Source organism: Orycteropus afer, unplaced genomic scaffold (assembly GCF_000298275.1).
Source record: "Orycteropus afer afer isolate SDZICR_OR568_19922 unplaced genomic scaffold, OryAfe1.0 scaffold00123, whole genome shotgun sequence".
Lineage (NCBI taxonomy): Eukaryota > Metazoa > Chordata > Mammalia > Tubulidentata > Orycteropodidae > Orycteropus > Orycteropus afer.
The window spans coordinates 164,814-189,499 of NW_006921710.1; the positions used below are offsets into that span (position 1 = coordinate 164,814).

General features: G+C 54.2%; 1 protein-coding gene across 1 annotated transcript in view; it reads left to right on the plus strand.

The window, feature by feature from the left end:
• Position 1: 1 nt before the first annotated feature.
• The window catches only part of RALGDS (ral guanine nucleotide dissociation stimulator), a 26,127-nt gene continuing 1,442 nt past the window's right edge, over positions 2–24,686 (plus strand). Inside the window, exons 1-17 of the mRNA XM_042781446.1 lie at positions 2–184; positions 10,787–10,897; positions 12,678–12,871; positions 13,436–13,495; positions 14,423–14,616; positions 14,905–15,209; positions 15,941–16,156; positions 16,518–16,621; positions 17,124–17,208; positions 18,610–18,678; positions 19,143–19,229; positions 19,764–19,796; positions 20,109–20,230; positions 20,415–20,510; positions 20,808–21,009; positions 21,217–21,459; positions 23,498–23,612. Of these exons, the coding sequence (XP_042637380.1) occupies positions 2–184; positions 10,787–10,897; positions 12,678–12,871; positions 13,436–13,495; positions 14,423–14,616; positions 14,905–15,209; positions 15,941–16,156; positions 16,518–16,621; positions 17,124–17,208; positions 18,610–18,678; positions 19,143–19,229; positions 19,764–19,796; positions 20,109–20,230; positions 20,415–20,510; positions 20,808–21,009; positions 21,217–21,459; positions 23,498–23,612 (2,419 nt within the window). The remainder of the gene's footprint in view (positions 185–10,786; positions 10,898–12,677; positions 12,872–13,435; positions 13,496–14,422; positions 14,617–14,904; positions 15,210–15,940; positions 16,157–16,517; positions 16,622–17,123; positions 17,209–18,609; positions 18,679–19,142; positions 19,230–19,763; positions 19,797–20,108; positions 20,231–20,414; positions 20,511–20,807; positions 21,010–21,216; positions 21,460–23,497; positions 23,613–24,686) is intronic.

Genomic DNA, 24,686 nt, shown 5'->3' on the forward strand with positions numbered 1-24,686 from the left:
CATGGTGCAGCACATGTGGGCCGAGGCGGCCGGGCCTGCGGGCGGCGCCGAGCCGCTGTTTCCGGGCTCCCGACGGAGCCGTAGCGTGTGGGACGCCGTGCGCCTGGAGCTGGGAGTACCCGACAGCTGCCCGGTGGTGCTGCACAGCTTCACGCAGCTCGACCCCGATCTACCGCGCCTGGAGGTGGGTGAGCTAGAGTGGGCCCCAGACCAGCCCCCATGGCGGGGCGCGACCGGAGCGGAGCGACCCACGGGCAGAGCGAGGCTGACGGGGGCTAGGAGTAGAAGGGCGTCTGTCACTCCTTAGCGGGTCACCCCCTTTCAATATAGATGCGTCTGTGGTCTTTCCACAGAAATCCACTTCTTTGCTCAATCCCCAAGACAACAAAATGGGCATGAGGGCTGCTAGCACCTTGGCCCAACAGTTTAGGGGCTAGAGCTGGGTTTTCATGTCCCCTCCTCAATTCCATACCGGGGCCTGCTCTCACCAGCCCAGGCGTGCCTACCGGAGCTTCTGCATCACCGGAGTAGACCTTTTCCCACTGTGCTGTCACTGTTTATGTCTGTGGCCTCGGCACTGGCCTGTGCATTTCTCTACTGCAGGGGCTGGGTCCTATTTCATCTCCCTTGCGGGAGGGTGGGGGCTTGAAGGGGGATGGGGAGGGCAGCAGCCGGCACTGTCAGGCTTCCTGGTGGAGATAGCAGACAGTGGTTTGGTTAGCAAAATCCTAGATCCTCAGAGATGTTTGGGATCACAGAACCTTCCGTACATACCTCTTGGGGCCAATATTGACCTGATGACCAGGGAGACATCAAGGTTGCTGGGGGTGGGGGGTGGGGTGCAGTGTGTGCAGAACTCCAAAATGTGGGGCAGATGTCCTGGCAGTGAGGGGACAGGTCCTCTCGGGCCAAAGGGGTGATTCATTTCTGTGTGATCAGAAAATGTGCCGACACCTTGATTTTCTAAGGATTTGGGAGGATCTAGGCAAATGGGCGTGTGTGTGCCTGTCATGGATGGGGACGGGCAGCTGGGGGAGGGCCTGGGACTTCTGTTTATAGTGTGCCCTGGGCAGAGGGACCTAGTGGATCACCGGGGAGTCATGGGGAAGTACCCTCTGCCTCCTGCCTGCCTCGCTCCTGGCTCCTCTGCAGTGGAGGCTGTGAAAGCAGTGAAATGCGGTGCTGTGCCTCTCACCTGCTCTACATGGGACCTAGACCCAGGGCTGATAGAACCCTTTGGGCCAGAGATTCAGAGCAAGCCTAGGTTTTGCCTTGTTCAAACTTTAGCAGTGAGGTTCCTGGCCCCTGTGCTGCTTAGGACCCCTTGATGCTTCCTCAGCCCCTTCATCAGTGTAGGCCGTGAGTGCTTTGTAATAGCTGTTGGTGGGGTGGAATGGGGGTTGGTATTCGTCTCCAGAGAGCCTAGGTCCTGTGCCTCTGTGTATTTCTATTACCTGGATAGCACCTGGATGCGTGTTTGCAGAAGGATAAAGGTGTTTCTCTGCCCATCTTGGGAGGTGGGCAGGAGGTAGGAGGGCTCTTGGACAAGAAGCATGCAGGGCTCTTGGAGGGTGAACCCAGGGCTGGGAGATCTTTTCCTCCTGAGCTTGGCAGGTGGTAGGGCCAGGATGATCCCATCCCTTCTTCACCCAGAGCTGCAGTCCTCACTGGCAGCTGGAGTGGGACCCCCAGGAGGGTGGGATGGGAGGCCTGACACCAGCCCAGTGCTCATCTGGCTTTCATTATGTCTGGCAGCAGCTTGGGCTTTGTGTGCTGGGAGGGTCCCGCCTGAACTCACACAGGGGCCTAGCAGGTTCCTGGCTGGAGTGGGTGGAACTCGACCGCTTCCCTCTCTCTGTCCATCTGCACCCTAAGGAACCCCAGGGAGAGGCAGGTCTGAGCTCTTTCCCTGCCCAGGGATCTGCCTTCCATCTCTCTTGCTGCCATTCTCCCTCATCCGGCCTCAGTGCTGGGATCCAGGCCGTGGTTGCTGTTTAGAAATCAAGGGGGAAGCTTCTGGCTGGGTCAGGAAAGCCAGGGTCCTGCCAGGAGAGAAGGCCACTGCCGGAAACCAAACACAGTGACCATTTACCATGGGCCTGGGGGAGGGGGCAGGGAAGTCCCTGTCCCTCCTGCCAGCAACCCCTCCACCCCCACCCTGGGGCTGATTTCCTGGCTGCAGTAGCGTGCCAGAGCTGAGTGATGCTCTGCTTGTGGTCCCTGTCCCCTCTGGGAAACCACCAGACGGCTGCCTGCCTTCCCTACCCCCATCCCCATTTTCCTACCAAGCCTCCGCCCAGTCCTTCCCTCTCTAGGCTGCCAGATGTTGTACATCTGGGCATCTGCTCATCATCTCGATTCTAACCGAGCTTGACCCCACTTGGTCTGTGCAGTTCTGTGCTTTCTAGAGGTCACCTTGTCCATGTCTCTGCCTGCGGGCAGACCACTTCCCTAGCCAGGTAAGCCATGTTGTCTAGTCTGTAGTACCTACTGGCTGCAGGCACTATCAGCTCATTCCATCAGGCTTAACCAGCCCTACAGAGTAGCTGCTAACCCGCTTTAAAAGAAACATAGGATCAGAGGGGCCAAGTCCCTGATCTTCAGGCATAAGAGGCAAAACCTAATGCAGTCAGGATTCTGACAAGGGCTGTGTTCTTCTCTGGGGGTCTGCTGTGAGCAGAGCCTGCATGCATCAGAGAAGGGCGGGGCTGAGCTAGCTGTCAAGGGAATTGTAAATGTATGGACAAGACCCAGCAGCCCATTAAGCTCCAGGGGTCAGGCTAGGGGTAGAGATGTGTCTAGTCTAGAGGAAGGCCAAAGGGCTTTTGGCTAGAAGGCATGAGGAGAGCTTCCGGAGGAGGCTAGATCCCAAAGGTTTAAAATAATAGGTAATACGAGGGGCCTTTATTGGAGACCCTGCCCTGAGCATTTGCATGCATTGTGTTCTTTTGTGGTCAGTATTCTTAATAGTCCATTTAACAGATGAAACAACTGATGCACTACAGGTTAATTTGTTGTTGTTGTTGTTATGTGCCATCGAGTCAGCCCTGACTCATAGCGACCCCTCCTTGGGTTTCCGAGGCAGTATCACTAGGGAAGTAGGATTGCCCAACCTTCCTTCCGAGGAGTGGCTGGTGGGTTTGAACCGTCAGCCTTCTGGTTAGCAGTCAAGTGCCTTAGCCACTATGCTACCAGTTAATTAGGTCTCATATAAAGTCAAATGAGGAGCTCTGGTGGTGTAGTGCCTAAGGCATTTGACTGCTAAACAGAAGGCTGGTGGTTCAAACCCACCAGCCCTCCTCAGAAGGAAGACTGGGACATCTACTTCTGTTGAGATACCCCCTTGGAAACCCAAGGAGGGGTCACAATGAGTCATAATCAACTTGACAGCAGTGAGTTTGGTTTGGTTTGGTATAAAATCACTGAGCTAGTAGTAAGAGGTAGAGGTGAGATTCCAACCCACGCAATGTTAATTGAAGGCCTGAGCGCAGGTCTAGGAGGAATGGATGAGGAGGGCTTCTAGCTTTGGGGGTAGAGCTGCCTGGGGAAGAGAGGGTCTCCTCTTAGTCCCCTGGCCTCCTTCCTGGTTGTCTGCTCTCTTTTGACCTTACTACGTTTAACCCAGAGCTTATTAGCATCTTTGACACTGGGACTCGAGAGGGGTGCCTGAAGTAATGTGTCTCTGCATGTATTTGCATGTTTTATAACATGTAACACATTTTGTAAGGAGATCTGGTGGTGCAGTACCTAAGGCATTTTTTGACTGCTACCAGAAGGTTGGTGGTTCAAACCCACCAGCCGTTCCACGGAAGGAAGATGGGGCTTACCTACTTCTATAAAGATTTACTGCCTCAGAAACCCAAAGAGGGCTGCTATGAGTTGGAATTGACTCGATGGCAGTGAGCTTGGTTTTTGGGGGAATATGTTTTGTAAGCTGTGAGGAGGGCCTTTCGGCTGACTCCAAAGGCATAGCCTCTAGGAGCTGTAGGGACTGTCATGTTCAGGCAGGGACTGACTGTCTCCACAGGGTTCCCACAGGTCGTCTGGTGCCCCTTTTGCTTCACTCCTCTGGAGATCCTGGAGAAGAGGCGGGCAACCAGGATGGCTGGTACTGGGTCCTTGTTTTTGGAGGACAGGCCAGGAAACTTTAGGTGGGGGACACTTAGGCATCCTGCGCTGTTTCTCAGGAGACTCAGGGTGGCTTTGGGGCAAAAGTGGGTGGCAGGGGCAGTGCCGGGAGGTGCTGGACTGCTCGGTGGCAAGACTGGGAGCCGAGCCTCAGCCTGGAAGCTGGCCTTTTCTAGGTTCTGCTCTGGGAGCCTCTTGCCTCCCCTCGGCCTAGCGGCGTGATGGGGCTGGAGTTCAGGGCCAGTTTTGCACCGGTCCTCTGCACTGGGCATCAGCAAGCACCAAAGGAGTGAGTGGGTAGTTTCAGGAGGCTGCACCCAGCTGTTGGAGGTCTGGCTTCCAGGGGCTGCTGGCTGGCTGCCCAGACGGCTCCCACAGCGTGGCACTGCGTGGTGTGGGCACCCTGTTCCAGGTTCGGCTCCAGTCCAGCAGGCCCAGAGACGCTGTATTCCCAGACACACAGGCCCAGCAGAGCAGCTCTGCAGTCTGATTCAGAAGTGGAAGCTGAAACCTAGGGCCTAGTGCAGGAGTTACTAAATGGGGCAGGGGCCAGAAGTTTGCTTGGTAAGCTCTGCAGGAGGGCAGGGAGCAAGGGACTGTGCTTAAAGAGTAGTTGGCTGTGGGTGCTGTGCTGTCACTTTCCCTCTGCTACAGGAGCCATTTGGTGCTTATATAACCTTCCCTGCAGGCTCCTTAAGAAGCATGTTGTCCTTTTGAACCAAGAGGCCTTGTCAGGTATGGTAGTCAAGTGGTTGGGCTCTAGAGGGAAGTGAGCTGCTAAACCAAAATGTGGGCTTGGCCCTAGACCTGTTCCAGCTCTCCAGGCCGCAGTCTCCTCATCTGTAAAATGGACATTATGCTGGTTCTTCCTCTTAAGATCAAGAGCACTGATGAGACAAGCAGCGTGACAAACAGTCCACACAGTACCTGGCACAGAGTCAGAGCCTGACACGCCACAGTTGTGCTTTCTGACTGTGTGCCAGCAGCCCTGGCATTTGGCACTTTTGTCAGCCCTGGTGGGAGGAGTGTCAGGCCTAAGCCTTCAGAGCACCCAGTGCCCTGGGCTCCTGGGGCACGTAACTCGGGCCAGCTAGGCACGCTGTCCAGCCTGGAGCGCATAGCGCTTTCCAGGCCTGGTTCTTGCAGCTGTCCTCAAGCCTGTGGCAGCCACATAGAGTGAAGCAAGAGCCAGACCTGGGTGTGTCCCCATAGGACATGGGAGTCACGGGCTTGAGTTCAAATCCCTGGACTGCCTGCCACTTCCTGCCTCCATGACCTGGGCAAGTTCCCTGATCAGTCATTTCCTCAGTCAGTTAGGGTGCTGGGAGAATTAAATGCAGTGAGTCTACAAAGGGCTTGGTACCCAGGAAGTGCTCGACACGTGCTGGGTGCTGTGGATGGTGGTGGTTGGTTTTGGCTCTAGCTCCTCAGCCAGTCTCTCTCAGACCACCCTTCTCCTCCTCAGCCAGCAACAGCCATGCCACTTCCCAAGCCTGGTGGCCTGCTTGCTTGACAGCCGGGAGCCATTCATGACAGGACAAGCAGGTGACAGAGAGGGCCTGATGTCTCTCCCTGCCAACTTGAACCATGGTTTTTTTTTTCCTCTTTAAATGCTGAAGTGACAAGTAGCTGGACTCAGGCTGGGGGTAGGTTCTTGGGGAGATGGTTGACCTTGTTGGGGGCTCAACCAAGGCTGGTTCCCAAGCTCCCTGGAACCTTGTACCTCTCCTGGCTGAGGCTGCCTCTGTGGGTCCTGATGTCTGGGGACCAGCAGTGTGATCTTTCTCCATCTAAGGCTGCTCTTTTATTCTTGGGGTCTTGGCTGTGCCCTTAAGCTCAGGCTGCAGGACACCCTCCTGGGGCTGGAGGGACCCTGCTGCACACCGGGGATCATTCTTATGGAAAAATGAGGTCTAGGGAAGAACCAGACTTGGACTAGAGAAATCCTAGATTCCCACTTCAGCTTGGACACCCTCTACTTGACTCTCACCCCTCAGCCTCAGTTTCTGCCTCTGTAAAATGGGGAGGTTGCCCGACATCCATAGGACCCAAACTCTGCTCTGGGAGTCTGGGATTCTATAGAGGATGAGCCATTCTCTCCAATCTGTTTCATGTTTTGGCTTCTGCATTTGAGCATAAGGCTACAAGGTCAGAAAGCTGCTGGCCTCACTGCCCACCCACAGTGCAGTAGGAAGACCTGCCCTCTCAAGTGGTGTTCCTCTGGGCTCCTAGAGCCTCCTGGCAGGTTTCAGACAGGTTCCCTGATCAGGGTTGGTTCTCTGCTCCTGGGGGCTGGGGCATGTCAGCTGTTACGTAACAATGATGACATCATCAGGTCCCACCCACTTACTGGCCTTTATTGTGCACTGAGCACCAAGCTGGGCAAGCTGCCTGCGTTCTCTCCCATGACCTCTCCCAGTTGCTCTCTTAAGAGAGCTGCTGCTCTTCTCCCCATTTCATAGATGAGCTCACTGAGGCCAAGGCTAAGAGGCTCTGGAGAGCCCTCTGTGAGGGCTTTTGTGGGTCCTGCATGGGGGCTCGTCTTGGGGAGATGGCAGGGCTAGGGAGAGACGCAGTAGGTCACCACAGGCCTAGCCCGAAATAAGGGATGGAATCAGGCCCCTGCTGGTCCCAATCGTTCTACTTTGAGGGGACCCAGCCTTGGTCTGCAGCTTCCTCCTTCTGTCTACCAGGGACACAGCCTACCTATAGCTGCTGCTCTTCTCCCCATTTCACAGGTGAGCTGGCTGAGGCTGAGGGGCTCTGGAGAGCCCTCCATGAGGACTTGTGGGCCCTGGGGAGGGGCCTTGTCTGTCCAAAGCTGTGGGGTGCTGGGGCCCTGGGAGGACCTGGTGCTGGCAGTGGCTAGGTGAGGGCCCCAGGCTGACCTCTGGGTGACTCAGTGGACTTGGGCAGCCGCCCAGGGGTGTGACGAGGTCCCTGAGCTGGTGATGTCATGCACATGGAGGCCCTGCGGTTTGATCCCTGCCCACTCATCTGAAGGCCAGCCTCTGCACGTGTGGCCCTGGGAGGGCAGGATTGTTCTCCCCCTCCCTCTGCTCCTGCTCTCAGCAGGTCTCTTTAGGAAGAGCTAGCCCTAGCTGGGGGAGCCTGTGGATCTGGAGGCCCTGCATGGGGCTTGCCTTGGGGAGATGGCAGGGCTAGGGAGAGGCACTGTAGGTCACCACAGGCCTAGCCCAAAATAAGGGATGGAATCGGGCCCCTGCTGGTCCCCATTGTTCTACTTTGAGGGGACCCGGTCTTGGCCTGCAGCTTCTTCTTTCTGTCTACCAGAGACACAGCCTACCTGCTGGTCTGTCACTGTGAGAAGGGTGTCTGGTGACATGCTAACCAGATACCACCCAGGCCCTGTTTCCCCTCCTTGTCCTCAGATTCTGGCTGTGCTCCAAGGGACAGCAGTGTGTGAGGGCACCCCTTGGACCCATTCTGCCAGCCCCTCCTCATCAGGGCCCTGGGGAGACTGGACCCCAGACTTTTCTTGACCAGAATGTAGAAGGGAAGACAATGTGTTCAAGACATGGCTGCTGAGTGGGTCCAGGGCCCTGGGGACATCAGTGGGGGTGGGACAGGAGGATCCATCCCCTAAGGACACAGCTAACCATGTAACATTCCTTCCCCAACAGTCAGCTCAGAGCAGCGGCTGCTGTGGATACCCCCTCAGTGGGAAGGCATTTTCTCTACATCAGCTATTTATTAGGCCACCCCACTCCTCCCTTCAGAACCCCCAGCACTGCCAGAGCGTCCCTGGAGGGCTTGGGGTTGCCCAGATGGGTTACCTGCTTCTGTGCTTGCTCACTGTCGGCTAACAGAGGGGGTGGGCCAGTGGCCAGGATTGCCCTCCAGGCACCAGGGCCCTGTCTGTCCCATCTCAGAAGTTCCTGGATGCAGAAGCCAGGCCTGTTCGCTGCTCCTTCTCTGTCCCTGGAGGGAGAATTACAGCAGGGTATAGATGCCCTGTGTTGTCACTTCCTGCCATTGGGGTCTAGGACCACTTGGCTTTAGAGCCAAGTGCCTCTGTCCTCTCTGTAAGACGGTGCCAGTGGTGCCTGCACTCAGCATTGCCGTCACGGTCTGTTTTTGTTGCTGTGCTGCTGTGGTTGCATGGAGGAACCAGAGAGAACAGAGTTAGCTCCACACCGCCGGGAGCAGCTCCCCATCTGTGAGACAGGGTGGTGATGCCAGTCCAAGCTCTCCCGTCCCAGGCATGTGTGACTCTCAGTGTCCCTCCCTGCCCCCCGCCAGGCTGGCAGAGGGGGCCACAGGCGAGGGGCGGGGGGGCATGGGGATCACATGGCAGCCATACAGGGCTGGGTCAGCTGCTCAGCTGCAAGCTGGAGGCTATGGCTCCCTGACAGGCTGCTACTTAGACCTGCTTTGGGATGGCCAAGGCCACTGGCCCCAGCCCCTCCTGTGAGTCAGCTCGTGTGGCTGGGCCCAAGAAATACTTCTGTCTGGCGACATTGATGGAGTCTTGCTGGGAGCCAGGGGCTGTGGCAGGCTCCTGAGGGATCGAGTGCAGGTGCCCTATGGTATGTGGGTCCCCCAAACTGCTCCTGGGATATTGTCTGACTCCTAGCTGGGCCAGAACACCCAAACACATTGTCACCAAGTTGATCCTCACTCATGATGACCCTGTGTGTTACAGAGTAGAACTGTTCCACATGGTTTGCTTGGCTGTGATCTTTACAGAAGCAGATTGACAGGCTTTTCTTCCTTGGCACTGCTAGGTGGGTTCAAACTACCAATCTTGTGGTTCATAGTCGAGCACAAACTGTTTATGCTACTCAGAGACCTGGCAACTGGGCTGAATGGGCTAAAAGCCTTGAAAGAGAGGGCAGAGACCCTTAGGCCTTTGCAGAAGGCAAGCCCCAATCGTGGAGAAAATGCTGGGGCAGTTGGGGACCCTGGTCTAAAGGGTGGACAGTAGCCTCCAGATGTCACCAAGGCCTGTCTCTCTGAGGGGTGATTTTCTAGGCAGAGGTGGCTTGTGTGAGGCAGGAAAAGGAAAGAAGCATCTGTTTTGGTTTTTCTGCTTCAAAAGTAGGAATTTCCCATCCTCGGTGGAGGGGTTGGATCTGTACCAAGTGTGGGTTGCAAGGCGTGTGTGAGTGTGAGGGGTGTTGCTCAGGACATCTCTGCCTGTGGTTTCCCCGCTGACTTCCAAGAAACGGGCCTGGTTCCCTCTCCTGGAGAGGCAGAGGGTCAGGAGTCGAGTGTTATTTCAGCAGCTTTCCTGTTGGTAAGAAGCCCAGAGTGGGAGGGCGGCTTTGTGTCAGGGCATGACATCCGGAGGAAGGCTCCCGACCTCCCTGAGCTCTCTGAGGGGTGGGCAGGAGGTGAGAGGGTCCAGGCCCCTGAACTCTGACCCCAGTGGTGCTGACTTCGAGATGGGGGTGGGGGTGGGGTACAGCCCACAGGACGCTGGGCACCTGGGTCCCCCCTAGAAGGCCCAACTTAGGCTTTATGGAAGGGACCACCAGTGGGTCCCAGGCTGAGTCCACACTTTCACCTAGGGCTTCTCTGAGTTCCACACTCACCCTGTGCTGGGGGCTTACCCCCCATCCTAGCTGTTGGTACTGACTGTGCCGTTGATGACCCTGTGCCAACCAAACACTTCCCTGAATTCTTCCCTGCAGCTTTCAGAGGTCGATATCTTTGCCTCTGCCTCCTGAGCTCCTTCCTCTCTGCTGCAATTTCTCCTCTTCCCTGGACAGAGAATAGTGGGAGAGAGGCTGTAAAGCCCAGGGCAGCCATGTTTCTGTGGACTTGGACAGGACTTGACAGTGCAGCCCCCAGTCTGCCCAGAAGGAGGAAGCATTGTCTGCTAAAACAAGGGTCTTTTCTTTTGGCTGAGGGATCCGGATAATAGCCTGAGAACTGCCCCCAGCTCCCCTGTTGTTCTAGTCAAGGCCCTGTGATCTTGGGGTTCTTTGGAAGCCCCAGCCTTACAGCACAGACCTCAGTACTGTCACATTTCGTAACTTGCCCCATGCACGTGGTGACAGTGAACTGGGAACTCCTTTGTTGCCTAAGTGGGCCCAAGGGCATGAATGAGCAGAAGGGGAAGGAAGTGGCCTCAGTTGCAGCTGTCCAGGGATACCCTTCACCTGCACCATAACCCGTGATGCTGACTCCAGGGCTATTGTCGGGTGACTAGGAGGAGCTGCTCTCTTCTGCTGCGTCAGCCTGGAGGCCCTTGAGGCTGGGCAGATGTGGGAATGAATGTAAGGATGGGCATGGGGCCTCTCGTCCTGGGGAAGCACTGTCTCTTTGGGGCCATAGCCTACTGGGTGCAGTTGGCTGTTTCAGGGCCTTGGATTCTGGCTTCATTCACCATTTACCCTTGGCAGCATGACCTTGGACAGGTTGCTGGTCTCTCAGCTTCCATATACCCATTTGTGAAATGGCAAGATAGTGATTTCACACCCCACGGTGGGGAGGCGGGTACTGGGGCAACGCTGGTCTGCCGGCGTTGATAATTCTGAACTCTCAAGCTGTCAGCTCATTTCTTCCCAGGCTGGACTCTTGTTTGTGCCTCCTCTGGGATGCAGAAGTTGTGTGGGCATGTCACCCTGGGGCAACGTACAGGCAGGCCTTTGATGCCTCCTGCCCCGGCTGCCGGGCACTGTCTTTGCAGAGCTCCACACAGGAGATCGGCGAGGAGCTGGTCAACGGAGTCATCTACACCATCTCCCTGCGCAAGGGGCCGGTGCATCATGCTGCCAACAAAGGCCAGCGCTGGCTCGGGGTGAGTGTGGGCACAGCAGACTCTCTATACCCAGGGCCCCCAAATGGCTAGAGAGGGTCCCAGGGCCCAGACGCTGCCCTGGTGATTCCCCTAGGCGCCCTTCCTCGGCTTTCCCTTTTGAATGGCCCACAGTCCCTCTCAAAGGGATCTGGCCACCACCCCTACCCTCCTACCCCATGTCCGCCACCAAGCCTCAGTGTTGGCCGGGTACAAAGCCACTTTTCCCATATTTGTAGGTACATTAGAAAGAGACTTTTATACTGTTTCCACTTCATGTTAAGCCATGAGCATTTTTGCATGTTGCTACTGTTTTTAGTGTTTTAACTCCCTGACCCCAGGTATCCCACGTAGCAGTCTGCTTCACCTTCCATACCTTCTACAAAAACCAAACCAAACCAAATTCACTGCTGTCAAGTTAGATCCGACTCATAGCATCCCCTCCTTGGGAAGTAGATTGCCCGATCTTCCTTCCGAGGAGTGGCTGGTGGGCTTGAACCGCCAGCCTTCTGGTTAGCAGTCAAATGCCTTAGGCACTATGCCACCAAGCCTTATAATTATATCATCATACTTAGAAAGCTTGTGTATATTCAAGATGAGTGGGGATTCATGCCATAATATATGCTTCTCTGCAACTTATAGTCTCATGGGACACATCACTGTGACCCCTCTAGGTCAGGAGTTGTAGCCTGACTTGGCTGCAGAATATTCTAGAAGAGAGGCCAGTTAGCATAGTGATTCAGCCTTTCACTGCTTTCAGACCTAAACCTGATTCCTTTCTGTTGGCATTTCAGCAGTGCTGATAATACAGACTGACTTAATATGCTGATCCCTCACCTAGGATAGAGTCCCAGGAATGGGAATGCTGGGTGGAAGAATATGTATACTTAATATTATAATAATAGCTCAAGCCAGACTACTTTCCAGAATAACTATAGCAGTTACATGGCTACCAGCAGTTAGCTATGACAGTGAATGCTTCCCTGCATCCTACCTAGCCCCAGGTATCATCATTCTTTCTAATATTCACCAATCCAATATCAGGGTGGCCAGTGGAATCACAGTGCTGCTTTGATTTATAGTTGCTCCACTGGAAGTCGAGCCACCTGTCCTTTGTTTAGTGGTCTTTTGGATTTTCTCTGCTGAGTTGTCTATTCGTATCCTTAGCCCTACCCTGGACTTTCCACACGTTTGCCCCTTTGAAGGATCACCATGGCCTCAGGTCTTGAAAGTCTCTGGAATGTAACAGAAAGAAAAATAAGTGCGTTGCTTTGTAATTCAAAGGGGTCTCATAGGTGTGTTTGCTCTGTGCTCTGTCTTCACACTGAGGAGAGACGGCAACTGGCCCAGACCCTTCCCCTCCATGGTCTCACCTAGCAGAGAGGGTATGTCCCACAACGTTAGCATTGGATGGCTGTGGGCTTTGACCTGTGTGAGCATCAGCAGCCACTTGACATCCCTAAATGTCTGTTTTCTCATCTATAGTGAGGATGTTTTATGAGGACTCCTTGGGATAATGCTATTAACAGTCTCTTAATACACAGAAGTACTATGGTTACTCAGCTAACAGAATGACTTGAAAGTACTAATATTTCCATCATGCCCTCACCTCAAATTCTACTTTGAAAGCCAAGTACCTTTTTCTGCTGGTAGCACTTATGTCCCTCCTCATGCCATAAGTCACTGAGAACCTGGCGATTCCTGGTCTGAGCTCCAGTCCCTGACCCTCCTGGTGGTCCATGGTGCTGCCACTGACTATACCCCTCCTTTGTCCCACTCTTAGTATGAAAATGAGTCAGCCTTGAACCTGTATGAGACCTGCAAGGTGCGGGCAGTCAAGGCAGGCACGCTGGAGAAGCTGGTGGAGCACCTGGTGCCTGCCTTCCAGGGCAGTGACCTCTCCTATGTCACCATCTTCCTGTGCACCTACCGAGCCTTCGCCACCACCCAACAGGTCCTGGACTTGCTGTTCAAAAGGTGAGCGCCTTGGGCCCTCCACCACACAGTGGCTACTCTACCCACTTACTAGCTCTGTGTCTTGGGAATGTCACTTCATCTCTGCTCACTAAAAATTAGGTAAGAAGACCAACTTCCTCAGGTTATCATAAAGACTAAATGGGATAAGCCATGGCAAGTGCTTACTCAGAACCTGGATTGTGGAAAAGGCTGTTAGAGGGGCTGGGGTCGTTCATGTTTCTTATTTCCCTTTCCCCCACAAACAAGCTCTCTGCTTCACCCTCACTACCCTATGGCCTTGGACAAACCTATCTTCCCAATTATAAAGAAGGTTTGAGATTCCATCTAGTGGGTCCCTGTTCTTGGTGTAGCCAGAGCAGGGATCCCTGAGGGCTGGCAGAGAGGCCTCAGCCCCGCTCCAATATTGGGGAAGGTGCTGATTGGTTTAATTCATTCAACAATTATATATTATGCAGACCAAAATCCCTGCCCTCCTGGGCTTCCATTCTAGTCGGGGAGTCAGACAGTAACACTAGACATCGTAAGCAGGTACGGTAGATGTGACGCCCTCACGGCCTCCTCTAGATACGGATGCATCCTCCCATATTCCAATGAGGACGGTGGACCTGAGGACCAACTTAAAAAGTGAGTAGACTTTGGGTGTGGGAGGAGAGGGACCCCTGTCTCCACAGAAGAGTGGGAGTCTGTGCGTGGGGAGGGCTGGACAAAACCCTGGGTCCCACATCTTAGGATTCCCCGTAAAGGAATGAATTCTGGAGACTTCCCCTAGAAGGAGGAAAACAGTCCAAGAGAATTGTGGATGGAGCCCTAGTATCATGGGGAGCACAGGGAAGGTGGAGGCTCAGATCCTGAGAGGACCCCTCCCCACAAAAGTCCCATCCCTGCTCTGCTTATGCGCCTCTCCAATCCCAGGTCCTAGAACAGGAGGCATGATGAGCAACCTGCTTCCAAATGTCATGAACCTCAGTTGTGGCACTCAGTTGCCTGTAGGGCTAGGGTGTCTTCCCTCCTGCCCTTTGGGAGAATAGTGTCAGGGGGAAAGAGACCCATACATGTACACAAAACATGATTCGGCAGGTTGGCCCACAAGCTGCAAGTTTGGGTGTCAAAAGGGCCCTGGGAAGGCTGAGGCAAGGTCAGACTCTGTTCTCTCATTTGTCAGATACTCATGAAGCACCTACTATGTGCCAGCACACTGTAGTGAATAAGCAGACACTACCCCTCCCCTCCTTCATGGAGTTACTTTCCAGTGGCAGGGAGCCAGGGGAGACAGACAGGGAAGTATGTCAGGCTTCCCTCAGGGAAGAGTTGATCAGACCATTGAGCATGAGCTCAGTCAAGGGATTGAAGCTCTTTGCTAGCCCCCTGCCCAGGGACCAGGACTGCTACTGCCCAGACAGCCAGAGTAGGAGTGGGAAGTGGCATGGGGCTAGCCTTTACAGGGCAGGGGCAGGCACAGGGGCCTAGCCCTCTACAGGGGGTGTTGTGGGAGGGCTGCATGGAAGGAAAGACCAGGCCTCTGACATTGCTGCCTGCTCACCTACCCCCCAGTGCCATCTCCTCCATCCTGGGCACCTGGCTGGACCAGTACTCGGAAGATTTCTGTCAGCCCCCGGACTTTCCATGCCTCAAACAGCTGGTGGCCTACGTGCAGCTCAACATGCCCGGCTCAGACCTGGAGCGCCGTGCTGACCTTCTCCTTGCCCAGCTGGAGCACTTGGAGCCCCCTGAGCCAGAACCAGAAGGTGAGGAGCCCTGAGCATGAGCATGGCATGTGCACACATGAGGCGAGACACGGAGCCAGCACACAGGAAGGCTCTCCCCGAGGCTGGTGTTGACCAGAACTTCGAGTAACCTCAGACCACTCATCTGGTAGACTGCAGACTGGGAAGATTGCCCGGGGTGGAGTTCACGGGCCTGGGCTTCTCTGAATGGCAGTGGGGTGTTTTCTGCCTTTGAAAAGTCACAAGGAAAGGCTGTCCTATTGATGAAAATTTCTTCTCTTTCGTCTCCAGTGCCAGCTCTGCCTCCAGCTCCAGAGCTAGTGCCAGCTTCCGTACCAGCTCCAGAAATAGAACCAGCCCTAGCACCAGGTCCAAGTCCGGAGTTAGAGCCAGTGCCAGTTCTAGAGCTAGAGCCTCCTGCAGCTCCAGTTCCAGCTCCAGTTCCAGCTCCACCTTCATTCCCAGTTTCAGAGCTAGAACCAGCACCAGCCTCAGCACCAGAGCCTTCTTGCCCATCCCCTGTGACAACAGAGAACGACCTGAGTGAGGAGAAGCCTAACCTCCTCGCTTTCCCTCCAGAGCTGGTGGCAGAGCAGTTTACACTGATGGATGCGGTGAGCAGCTGGGCTCCACAGGGTGGGCTTCCTTCTGGATTCTGCTGCTCCACACCTTCCATTCTCTGATCTGGAGTCTGATGATCTGGGTTCAGATGCAACTCTACCACTTACCAGTTGGGTGACCTGGGAAAGTTTCTTAACCTTCAAAGTCTTGCTTTCTACTTTTGGAGTGTAGAGACTGGACACAACTGTGATGCACAGAGTACTGTGAAGATTGAATGAGACAGAATAAAGAGAAAGCTTGGTGGAGCCCTGGCCCATTACAAGGCAGAGAGGTGCTCACTGATGTGCAACTAGGGCCCATGGGTCACCCACCCATCTTCCCAAGCCTCACCAGCCTCCACATTTATTAGGTACCTGATGTGTACTAGACGCAGGCACACCTTCAAACAAAGCCTTTAGTTGTAGTGCCCACAGGGAATGTGCATCTGAACAAGAGACTGACAAGTCATCAGGATGGGTGGAAGGTGTTGCCTTTTGGTGCTTGATTAGTGAGAATGGGCTGAGTGGAAATGCTTCTCCCTTCTTGCCATCATTGGGTTCTGGGTCTCTTGTGTGCTGGGCTCTCTTGGGGCAGAAAACAAAACCTAGAGACTTTCATAAGGCTTGAGCCACATCCTCACCTTCCTGAGCTCCAGATCAGACCACTGGGCCCCAGCCTGGGACTAAAGGGGACTGCAGGCTGCACTGGGGTGGGCAGGGCCAGTGACACTCTCTGTCCTCCCCAGGAGCTGTTCAAGAAGGTGGTGCCCTATCACTGTCTGGGTTCCATCTGGTCCCAGAGGGACAAGAAGGGCAAGGAGCACCTGGCACCTACCATCCGTGCCACTGTCACCCAGTTTAACAGTGTGGCCAACTGTGTCATCACTACCTGCCTGGGGGACCGGAACATGAAGGCCCCGGACAGGGCCAGGGTGGTGGAGCACTGGATTGAGGTGGCCAGGGTATGCTGTCGGGGGGGACCCAGGGGACCCCCTCCCTAGACCTGTTCACTCCTTCTTTGCTTTGATCAGCTCCCAAGATCACAGTCTGTGGTGTAAGCTGGGTCTTTCTTCTAAGGAGCTGAGCTGATGGGTGGGTTCAAACCTGTAGGTTAGCAGCCGATCCCTAACCACTTTCACCACCTGGGCTCCAAGCTCCTTCCTTAGGTGGAGCTTAAATCCTCTTCCTTGAGTGTGATTATACATTGGGTGCAAAGTGTGCCCTGTGGGGCCTACTGGTATCTGTCTGGCCTGGAGGGGAGATGTCAGCTGACTTGGAGGAAGCTGGAGCTGGAGCTCCGGCTCATTCTTTCCCCTCCCCCAGGAGTGTCGAATCCTCAAGAACTTCTCATCTCTCCATGCTGTCCTTTCTGCTCTACAGAGCAATTCAATACACCGACTGAAGAAGACGTGGGAAGAAGTTTCCAGGTGGGTAGGCCTCCTCGTGTAGGAATAACAGATTGGGCCCAGGACCTCCCATAGGGCTGAGCATTGGACTACCCCCAATAAACCAGGACCTGCTGTGGGGCTAGCCAGCCCCGGGGACAGAGAGAGGACTGCTGGGCGAAGTCTTCAAGTCTCCATATGACCTTCTGCCTCAGGCCTGGGTTTTCAGATCAGTCAGATACAGGATTGAGCCAAACAGATGATTTTCTGGTTTTTTCACTTCTGCCCAACCCAACTCTCTGTCCACCTGAAATCAGAACTAGTCAAAGCAGAACTGCACAGGTGAATTGGTAATGGGGGACTCCAGTTACAGCATCATGAGCACTCACCTCCCCAGCCCCATGGCACCCTTAGGGTTCAGAGGAACCCAGTTTGAAAACCACTTATCCAGGTACTCTGGATCCTTTAGGTTCTTAAATATGATGGACTTGTACTGGTACCTCTCCCCACCATCTTCCTCCTTCCTTCTTTGCTGTCCCCACAGGGAAAGCTTACGAATCTTTCAAAAGCTGTCTGAGATCTTCTCAGATGAGAACAACTACTCACTGAGCCGAGAGCTGCTCATCAAGGTAAAGGGGAGGCCGGGGTGGGGGCTCAGTGCATGGGGAAGGCAGGTGGGGGCATTGTTAGTTTGTCCCTGAAAGTTACTTTGGAAACTTCCAGCCTTGTTTTGTCTAGCCTCAGAGGAAGCGGGATCTATTTGGTCCATGGGCATGTGAAGGGCAGTTGGGGAGGCAGGAGGCCCCTGGTAATTGGATATAGTGGAGAGGTTGATGAAATGGTAGACTTAGCAGCTCTCTGGCTTCCATGCTGGCCTCTCCTGCTTGGACTGAGCTTCCTCCAGGCTATTGGGCTGGGGAATGTGGCCTGTCCTTCTCCAAACGAGCTCATCTGTCCTCAGGAAGCCTGATCCCTATTGCTCCTTCTGTCTGCACTGTAGGGAAGGTCACCCTGGATGGGACTGCAGGGGGATCCCCATGGACCAAGCAGCCAAAGGGGCTGCCCAGCCTTGGGTCCAGGTAGCTAGACCAGGGAGGCAGGTGTGCCTGCATTCTTTGACCAGCCGCCCCCGCCACACACACACCTTATCCCTAGAGCAGACATTGCCCATCAGGCACGGCCTCAGGATCCTCATCACACTCTCTCGCTGGCAAAGACATGGTCACAAGCTCATATGTCCTAAATGGCTTATGACGGGTATCTGGGGGCACTAATGACCATATCTGAGAAGTTTCCACATAAAAGAGGAGGAAAAGAATAGCTACCCAGTGCTGCTGGCAGACTCCTCTTGTGTGGATGTGAAACAGAGCCCTCTGCCGGGGGAGCTTCCTGAGGGGCTCCTTGGAGAGATGAAGCCTTGGCATGGCCTGGGGGCAGAGACTCCAAAAGGGATGGGGCAGGCTGCTCAATGTGAGGCCTTCTGGTCAGAGGTGGGGGTGGCAAGGTGGCAGCTGGGACAGGGCCTCTGGCTGGGAGGGAGGAGCTCGACTCTCCCCTGACTCCCTGTGGACCCTGGATAAGTTTCTGCCCCTATCTGGGGCTGTTTCCTTATCTGGAAAATGAAGGGATGACGATCGTGTGGTGCCAACCTCGCCAGGTGGTAATGAGGATCAGGGGAGAAAAGGAATGTGCCTGAGCTTTGTGGAGGGTTTGCCAAGGAAAGGGTGATGGTGAGAACAATAATAGTAGTGATAGAACCTTAAGTCTTCCAAGACCTTGCGAGGTAGGTGAAGTTTCCGTCTGTACTTTTCAGATGAGGAAACAGGCTGAGAGAGAGGCCAGGCCACTTACCCAAGGTCATACACTAAGAGAGGTTTGGAGTTGGGATTTGTATCTAAAATTAGAGCCCACTGGAAGTGGCAATAGTTCTTGAACCAGCTGACTCAGTTGTCCAGGACCCAAGGTCAGAGCATTGGAAGGGAATGGGTGAGGGGAGGATGGTCTCACTCATCTCACTTCTGGCCCTGCAGGAGGGGACCTCCAAGTTTGCCACCTTGGAGATGAACCCCAGGAGAGCCCAAAAGCGGCAGAGGGAGTTGGTGAGTATGCAGGGCTAGGGAGAGTAGGGATGAGAGTGGGTGGGTGGGAGTGGGTGGGTGGGAGCTTTCCCTCCTGTGGCCACAGTGCTTAAAATGGCTTTGCTGGACAAGACCTCCTATAGGTCCTGAGAGGGCAAGGCCTTGACCAGCTAGGATCTTAGAGGGACAAGTTACCAGGCAGCCAGAGCCAGGGCCTGAAAGAGCTGTGCTCAGCGTGGACTTGGGGATGGGGAGGGGCCCAGACCATACAACCTTTGTGATATGTCAAAAGTTGGCCCTAGGAGGTGACTAGAGGGAGATTGGAGCCTATGGAGGCCAGGAAGGAGACATGGTAGGAGGCAGCTAAGGGTCCCTAAGCTGCTTTAAGTGGAAGCTTGGAGTGGAGGGGCTAAGAGTCTTCCAGGGAGGGGTCTTCAAGTGCACTGAGAGTATGTGCTCATCTTCACCCCACCTCAATGTCGCAGGGTGTCATCCAGGGCACCGTTCCCTACCTTGGCACATTCCTCACTGACCTGGTGATGCTGGACACTGCGATGAAGGATTATCTGTATGTGAGTGAGCCAGAGGCCAGGGTGGGACATGGATCCTGAGGCTTGGCAAGAACAGGCCCCCGTCGCTGAGCCCTGAGCTCTTAGCATTTGGCATGGTGCCCTTAGGCTGGGGGTGTCAAGTCCATCTTACTAATGAGTAAACAGAGGCTTGGCATAAGCTACCAGTCCTAGTGACTTGGTCAGGGAAGCAGCAAAATAGTCTTCCTGCAAAGCTGCATGGGGAGTTTTGACTGAGCTTGACACACCACTCCCTTCAGGTGGGGGGCCTGGGCAGGAGAGTGAGGTTGGTCTCTTGAGGTCAGGCAGCACGTGAGTGGCCTGGCCATGCCTTCCTGCCTAAGGCCTCACTCTCCATCTGTCATCAGAGAGGGTTGGACTAGAAGGTCCCTGAACTAGGCCTAGGTCCCAGTTCAATATGTGTGAACGCATGCCCCCTTGTGGGCCCCCACAGTAGTGCAGCATGAGAGGGGGTGTGAGTCACTGGTGAAGGCCTAGGGGACCCTTGCTGATGCATGATGGTGGTCTGCCTTCTAGGGGAGAATGATCAACTTCGAGAAGAGGAGGAAGGTAAGCCACTGCAACCCTCACTGTCGGGTCTGGGGTGGAAATTGGAGACACCTGGGCAGGACACTCCCCAGTTCTATCCTCCTCCCTCTTAGATTTATAGGGAAAGTTTGATGCACAGAGAAAGGGGAGAACTGACCCACTGGGGGGATTGGAATCAAGGACAGATCCTGGAGGAGGGGCTGTTTGAACCTACCCCTGAGACTGTGTAGGGGCTGGATGGGAGGAGGCAGTTGCATTTGAACAAAGACCCAGAGACTGGCCCTCTGCCCTGCCCCCCAGGCCCTTGCACATTGCCCTTCCCTCTGGCTGCAGGAATTCGAGGTGATCGCCCAGATCAAGCTGCTCCAGTCAGCCTGCAACAATTACAGCATCGCCCCCGAGGAGCACTTTGTGGCCTGGTTCCGAGCCATGGAACGGCTTAGTGAGACTGAGAGGTAAGGCCAGCCCAGGCATTGGCACAAGGCAGGAGTGGGCTCTCCCTGGTGGCCAGCTCCAGAGATCCTATGGCTATGGCCCCTTGGTCAGCATCAGAGCCTGGTGCCTAGTGACACTGAGCCACAGGAGGGAGACCCGAGATGTGACTCCTGGAAGCCTCACGGCTGTCGCTCTTTCCCTTAGCTACAACCTGTCGTGTGAACTGGAACCCCCATCTGAGTCAGCCACCAACACTCTCAAGGCCAAGAAGAACACGGCCATTGTCAAGCGCTGGAGCGAGTGAGTACCTTGACCAGGGTGGGCAGGGGCAGCTTGCCCTGGGGCTGAGCGTTGGCTCAGGGATTCACAGCCTAGCACTGGTATCCAGCTATACTGCTAACCAGCCCTGTGACTGGAGTCAGTCCCCTCATCTCTCTGGGCCTCAGTTTTCTCCTCTGTGAAACGGGGTGATGCTGAATGATCTCAAATGGTTGGAGCTATGGGGTACTGTTGACTGAGCACTTGGCAATTGTATCTGGAGCTAAGTGCAGTGGTAGCGGGGGGAGGGTGGGCAATAAGGCCAGCCCTTCCATCCAGCCGCCAGGCTCCCAGCACAGAGCTCAGTACCAGCGGCAGCTGCCACTCCAAGTCCTGTGACCAGCTCAAGTGCGGCCCCTACCTCAGCAGTGGGGACACGGCCGACGTGCTCAGCGTGCACTCTGCTGGCTCCTCCAGCTCCGATGTAGAAGAAATCAACATGAGCTTTGTGCCCGAGTCCCCTGACTGCCAGGAAAAGAAGGTGATCCTGTCTGCCCCTTATGTCTGACACCTTGACCTTGCTGTTCCTTCCCAGTGCCACATACCCCACTCCACACCCACAGAAGAGGCAAGAGGCCCCAGCTCTAGAACAGAGCTTCTAGAAACGTCCCCCCACTCCCTCACCTGGACACCAGCCTAGTATATCTTCCAGAATACAGGGCTTCTGCTGATCTCCCTGTTCCCACAGTTCTGGGAGTCAGCCTCCCAGTCATCCCCAGAGACCTCCGGCGTCAGTTCAGCCTCCAGTAGTACCTCGTCCTCCTCGGCCTCCACCACACCTGTGGCCTCCACACGCACCCACAAGCGTTCTGTCTCAGGGGTCTGCAACTACAACTCCTCGCTGCCACTCTATAATCAGCAGGTGGGCGACTGCTGCATCATCCGTGTCAGCCTGGACGTGGACAACGGCAACATGTACAAGAGCATCCTGGTGAGCAGACGGGAGGGGTGTCCGCAGACCTGGCCAGGCGGTAACACACACCGAGTGACACGACTTTCCCTGCCCTCTGGGAGCTGACACTGCATTGGGCTGGGAAGGGTAGGCCGTCTGCCAGTGCAGAAGTAAAGGAGACAGGGGGTTTGATGGTGATCGGGGTTAAGGACTGTGGGTGTCAGGGTGAGGTTGAACATTGAGATGGGATGGCCAGAGAGGCCTCATTGAGAAGCCCCCTGAGGAGAAGGAAGAAGGGAACAGCGCTGCAAAGCTCTGAAGAGTGAGTGTGCCTGGAATTTGGAGCAGCGAGGAAGCCAGAGGTGAAGGAACAAGGTTCAAGGGTTAAGAGTTGAGGTCGGGCAAAGATAGGAAAACTTCTTAGCCATAGTCAAACACCTTGAGGGAGTGGGCTGCTGAGCCTATGCGCTCAGGACCATAGTTGCTGAAGACATCAAGGTCAATTGACATAACATCGTCCACAAAGACATTGTTCTCCATCCTACTTTGGTGAGTAGCAACTGGGGTCTTAAAAGCTTGTGAGCGGCCATCTAAGGTGTCACTATTTGTCTCTCCTTATTTGGAATAAAGAAGAATAAAGAAAATCAAAGATACATGGAAACAATTAGACAAAGGGACTAGTGGACCATGTGAACCTCAGCCTCCATGACCCTGAGACCAGGAAACTATATGGTGCCCTGCTACCACTGCCACCTTCTCTGAAAGGGATTGCAATAGTAGATCCTGGATAGAGTGGGAAAAAATGTGGAACAGATCTCAAAGTAATAAAAAAGACCAGACTCACCAGTCTGATAGACACTGGTGGAACCCCGAAGACTGTGGCCCTTAGTTACACACCAGGCCTGGACATGAACTTACTCCTCGGGCTCAACTTTCAGCCAAACAATAGGCAAGCCTGTGAGGTGAACAGTAACACCAGGAAGCTGTGCCCTTAGTGCACTCAAACAAGAGCTCAGAAGGGCAGCATTTGCCTAGGGGTAAATAAAGCTCAAAAGGCAGGAATGAGTAGGAGGGAAGGGCCAGGAGAGATGGTAACCACAGGGAGGAAGTGGGAAGAGAGCTGTTACATTGTGGGGATTGTAATCAATCACGAAACAAAATATGTATGAATTACTGTTTGGAAAATCAATTGACTATAAATTTCACTCAAATCACAATAAAAATTAATTTAAAGAAAGGAAGACTTGAGGCCAGAGAAGTGTCAGAGGGCTAGGTGATCAGGCCCTGTGGGCTTTCCAGAGTTAGATGGAGCCACTGGAAGTCAGAGTGGGGGAAAGACAGCAGGTGACTTTGGCTCTCCTGTGGGGAATGAGCTGGTGCTGGAAGACACAGGGAGGCCAGTTGGGAGGCAGCTGTTGCAGTGCAAGTCAGGAAGGATGGCCGGTACACAGTGTGGTGGCCGTAGTGGGGCAGTGGTCAGGTTCTGGATGTAATTGGGGTCACATGACCCATTACACACTCACCCTGAGATGCACATCTGAACACCAGGAGCCAGCTAGTGCAGTTGTAGGTAAGCAGTCACTTGTATGACCCTTGGTCTAAGTCCTGCCTGTGCTCTGGTCCTGGGGGTTAAAGTAGTGGGGGTTCCCACTTGTGCTGACCACTACTCTTCCAGGAGGCTGTCACGGAGTAGGCCCCTGGCCAGCTCCTCCTCTCACATGCAGGACTTGGACTGGATACTTTCTGTTCCATGGGGTCATTGATCCTGTTATCCTGGAGGGACTAGACTTGTAGGGGGCAGGGATGGAGTGCCTTGGGGGTCAATCAATTTCCTGAGGCTCCTAGGGGATGGTGGCAGGCTCTTGTAGGAGAAGGAGCAGTTGGGCCCCCTTCTCATTACATGGAGGTCTCCCCTAGGGTAGAAGAATTAGGGGTGCAGGAGGCTCCCATAGACCTATCACCCAACCACATCTGAGCAGAGGCTGTGAGTCTGTTTTAGCGTCCTAGGCCACTCCACACTGGGGGAGCCAGCTTTAGGGCCCTTGCCTTGATGGCCTGTGTCTCACCCCACCTCCAGGTGACCAGCCAAGATAAGGCTCCTACTGTGATCCGCAAAGCCATGGACAAACACAACTTGGATGAGGATGAGCCAGATGACTATGAGCTGGTGCAGATTATCTCAGAGGATCGAAGTAAGTTGCAGTGCTGGTCGGACAGGGCTGGTATGTGTGAGGGGCTTCAGTACACACCAGCCTCCGAGTTGGGGGGCCTGTGGTCTCAGAATACATGCCAGCAGTGTGGGGGAGGCACTATGCACACACACGGACCTGCTTTGGGCAGCCCTGACAACCCGCCTATCTCCTTCTGCTCCATAACAGCTGCTCTATCATCCTGTCATGTACCCTTTCCTGGTGTGAACCAAGCGGTGGGAAACCGAGTTCAAAGCTAATATCATTGAGGAGCCGAGAATAAGGGCTTTTGTTCTGGGGCTGTGGGCAAGAGGGTCCAGCCCACAGGCTCAGCTCCTCCAGGGGCACTGCTGGCCAAGATGGGGAAGTTTGTGCAACTGGAAGAATCATGCCTACCAGGGACTAAAGCATCAAATGTGTTAGAATCTGTGTGATATTAAAAAGAATCTACATCTCCTTGGTCCCCTTTGGAGTCTCTAGGGAGCAAAGTGAATATTCTGAAAACTGGGAAAGAGAATGAATCAAGAGGAAAAAGCACATGCAGAGCTGGGTAGTGTGGGCTCTGAGAGCCTGGGCAAGTTCCTTACGCCCTTTGTGCCTGTTCTCACACCCCAGAGTCAAAGGATTAGTCCACATCGATAACTGATAGTAAGTGAGTGCTCATAGTAAGTGAGTGTGCACCATGAAGTTCACTGTAAATATCGTCATTGCTGTATTTTCTTTTGGGTGAGCCGGTCACCTACTCCCAACCATTAGCCCAGACAGTTAGGAATGGCTCCCCATGATCCCTGGAAATTGTTTTCTAAACCTTCTCTCATCTTCTTGTAACATTTTGGTTAGTTGGGCAGGGCAGGTGGGATGTCTTATTGTGAATCTCTTTGGGTTTATCCTACTTGGAGTTTGTTGAGCTCCTTGGATGTGTAGATTCATGAAATTTGGGGAGTTTTTATTGATTGATTGATTGATTGATTGATTGTGATTCGTGATTTGGGTGAAGATTTACAGAGCAAATTCACTTTCCATACAGCAGTTCACATATACTTTGTCTCATGTCATTGACCACAGTTTACCACAATG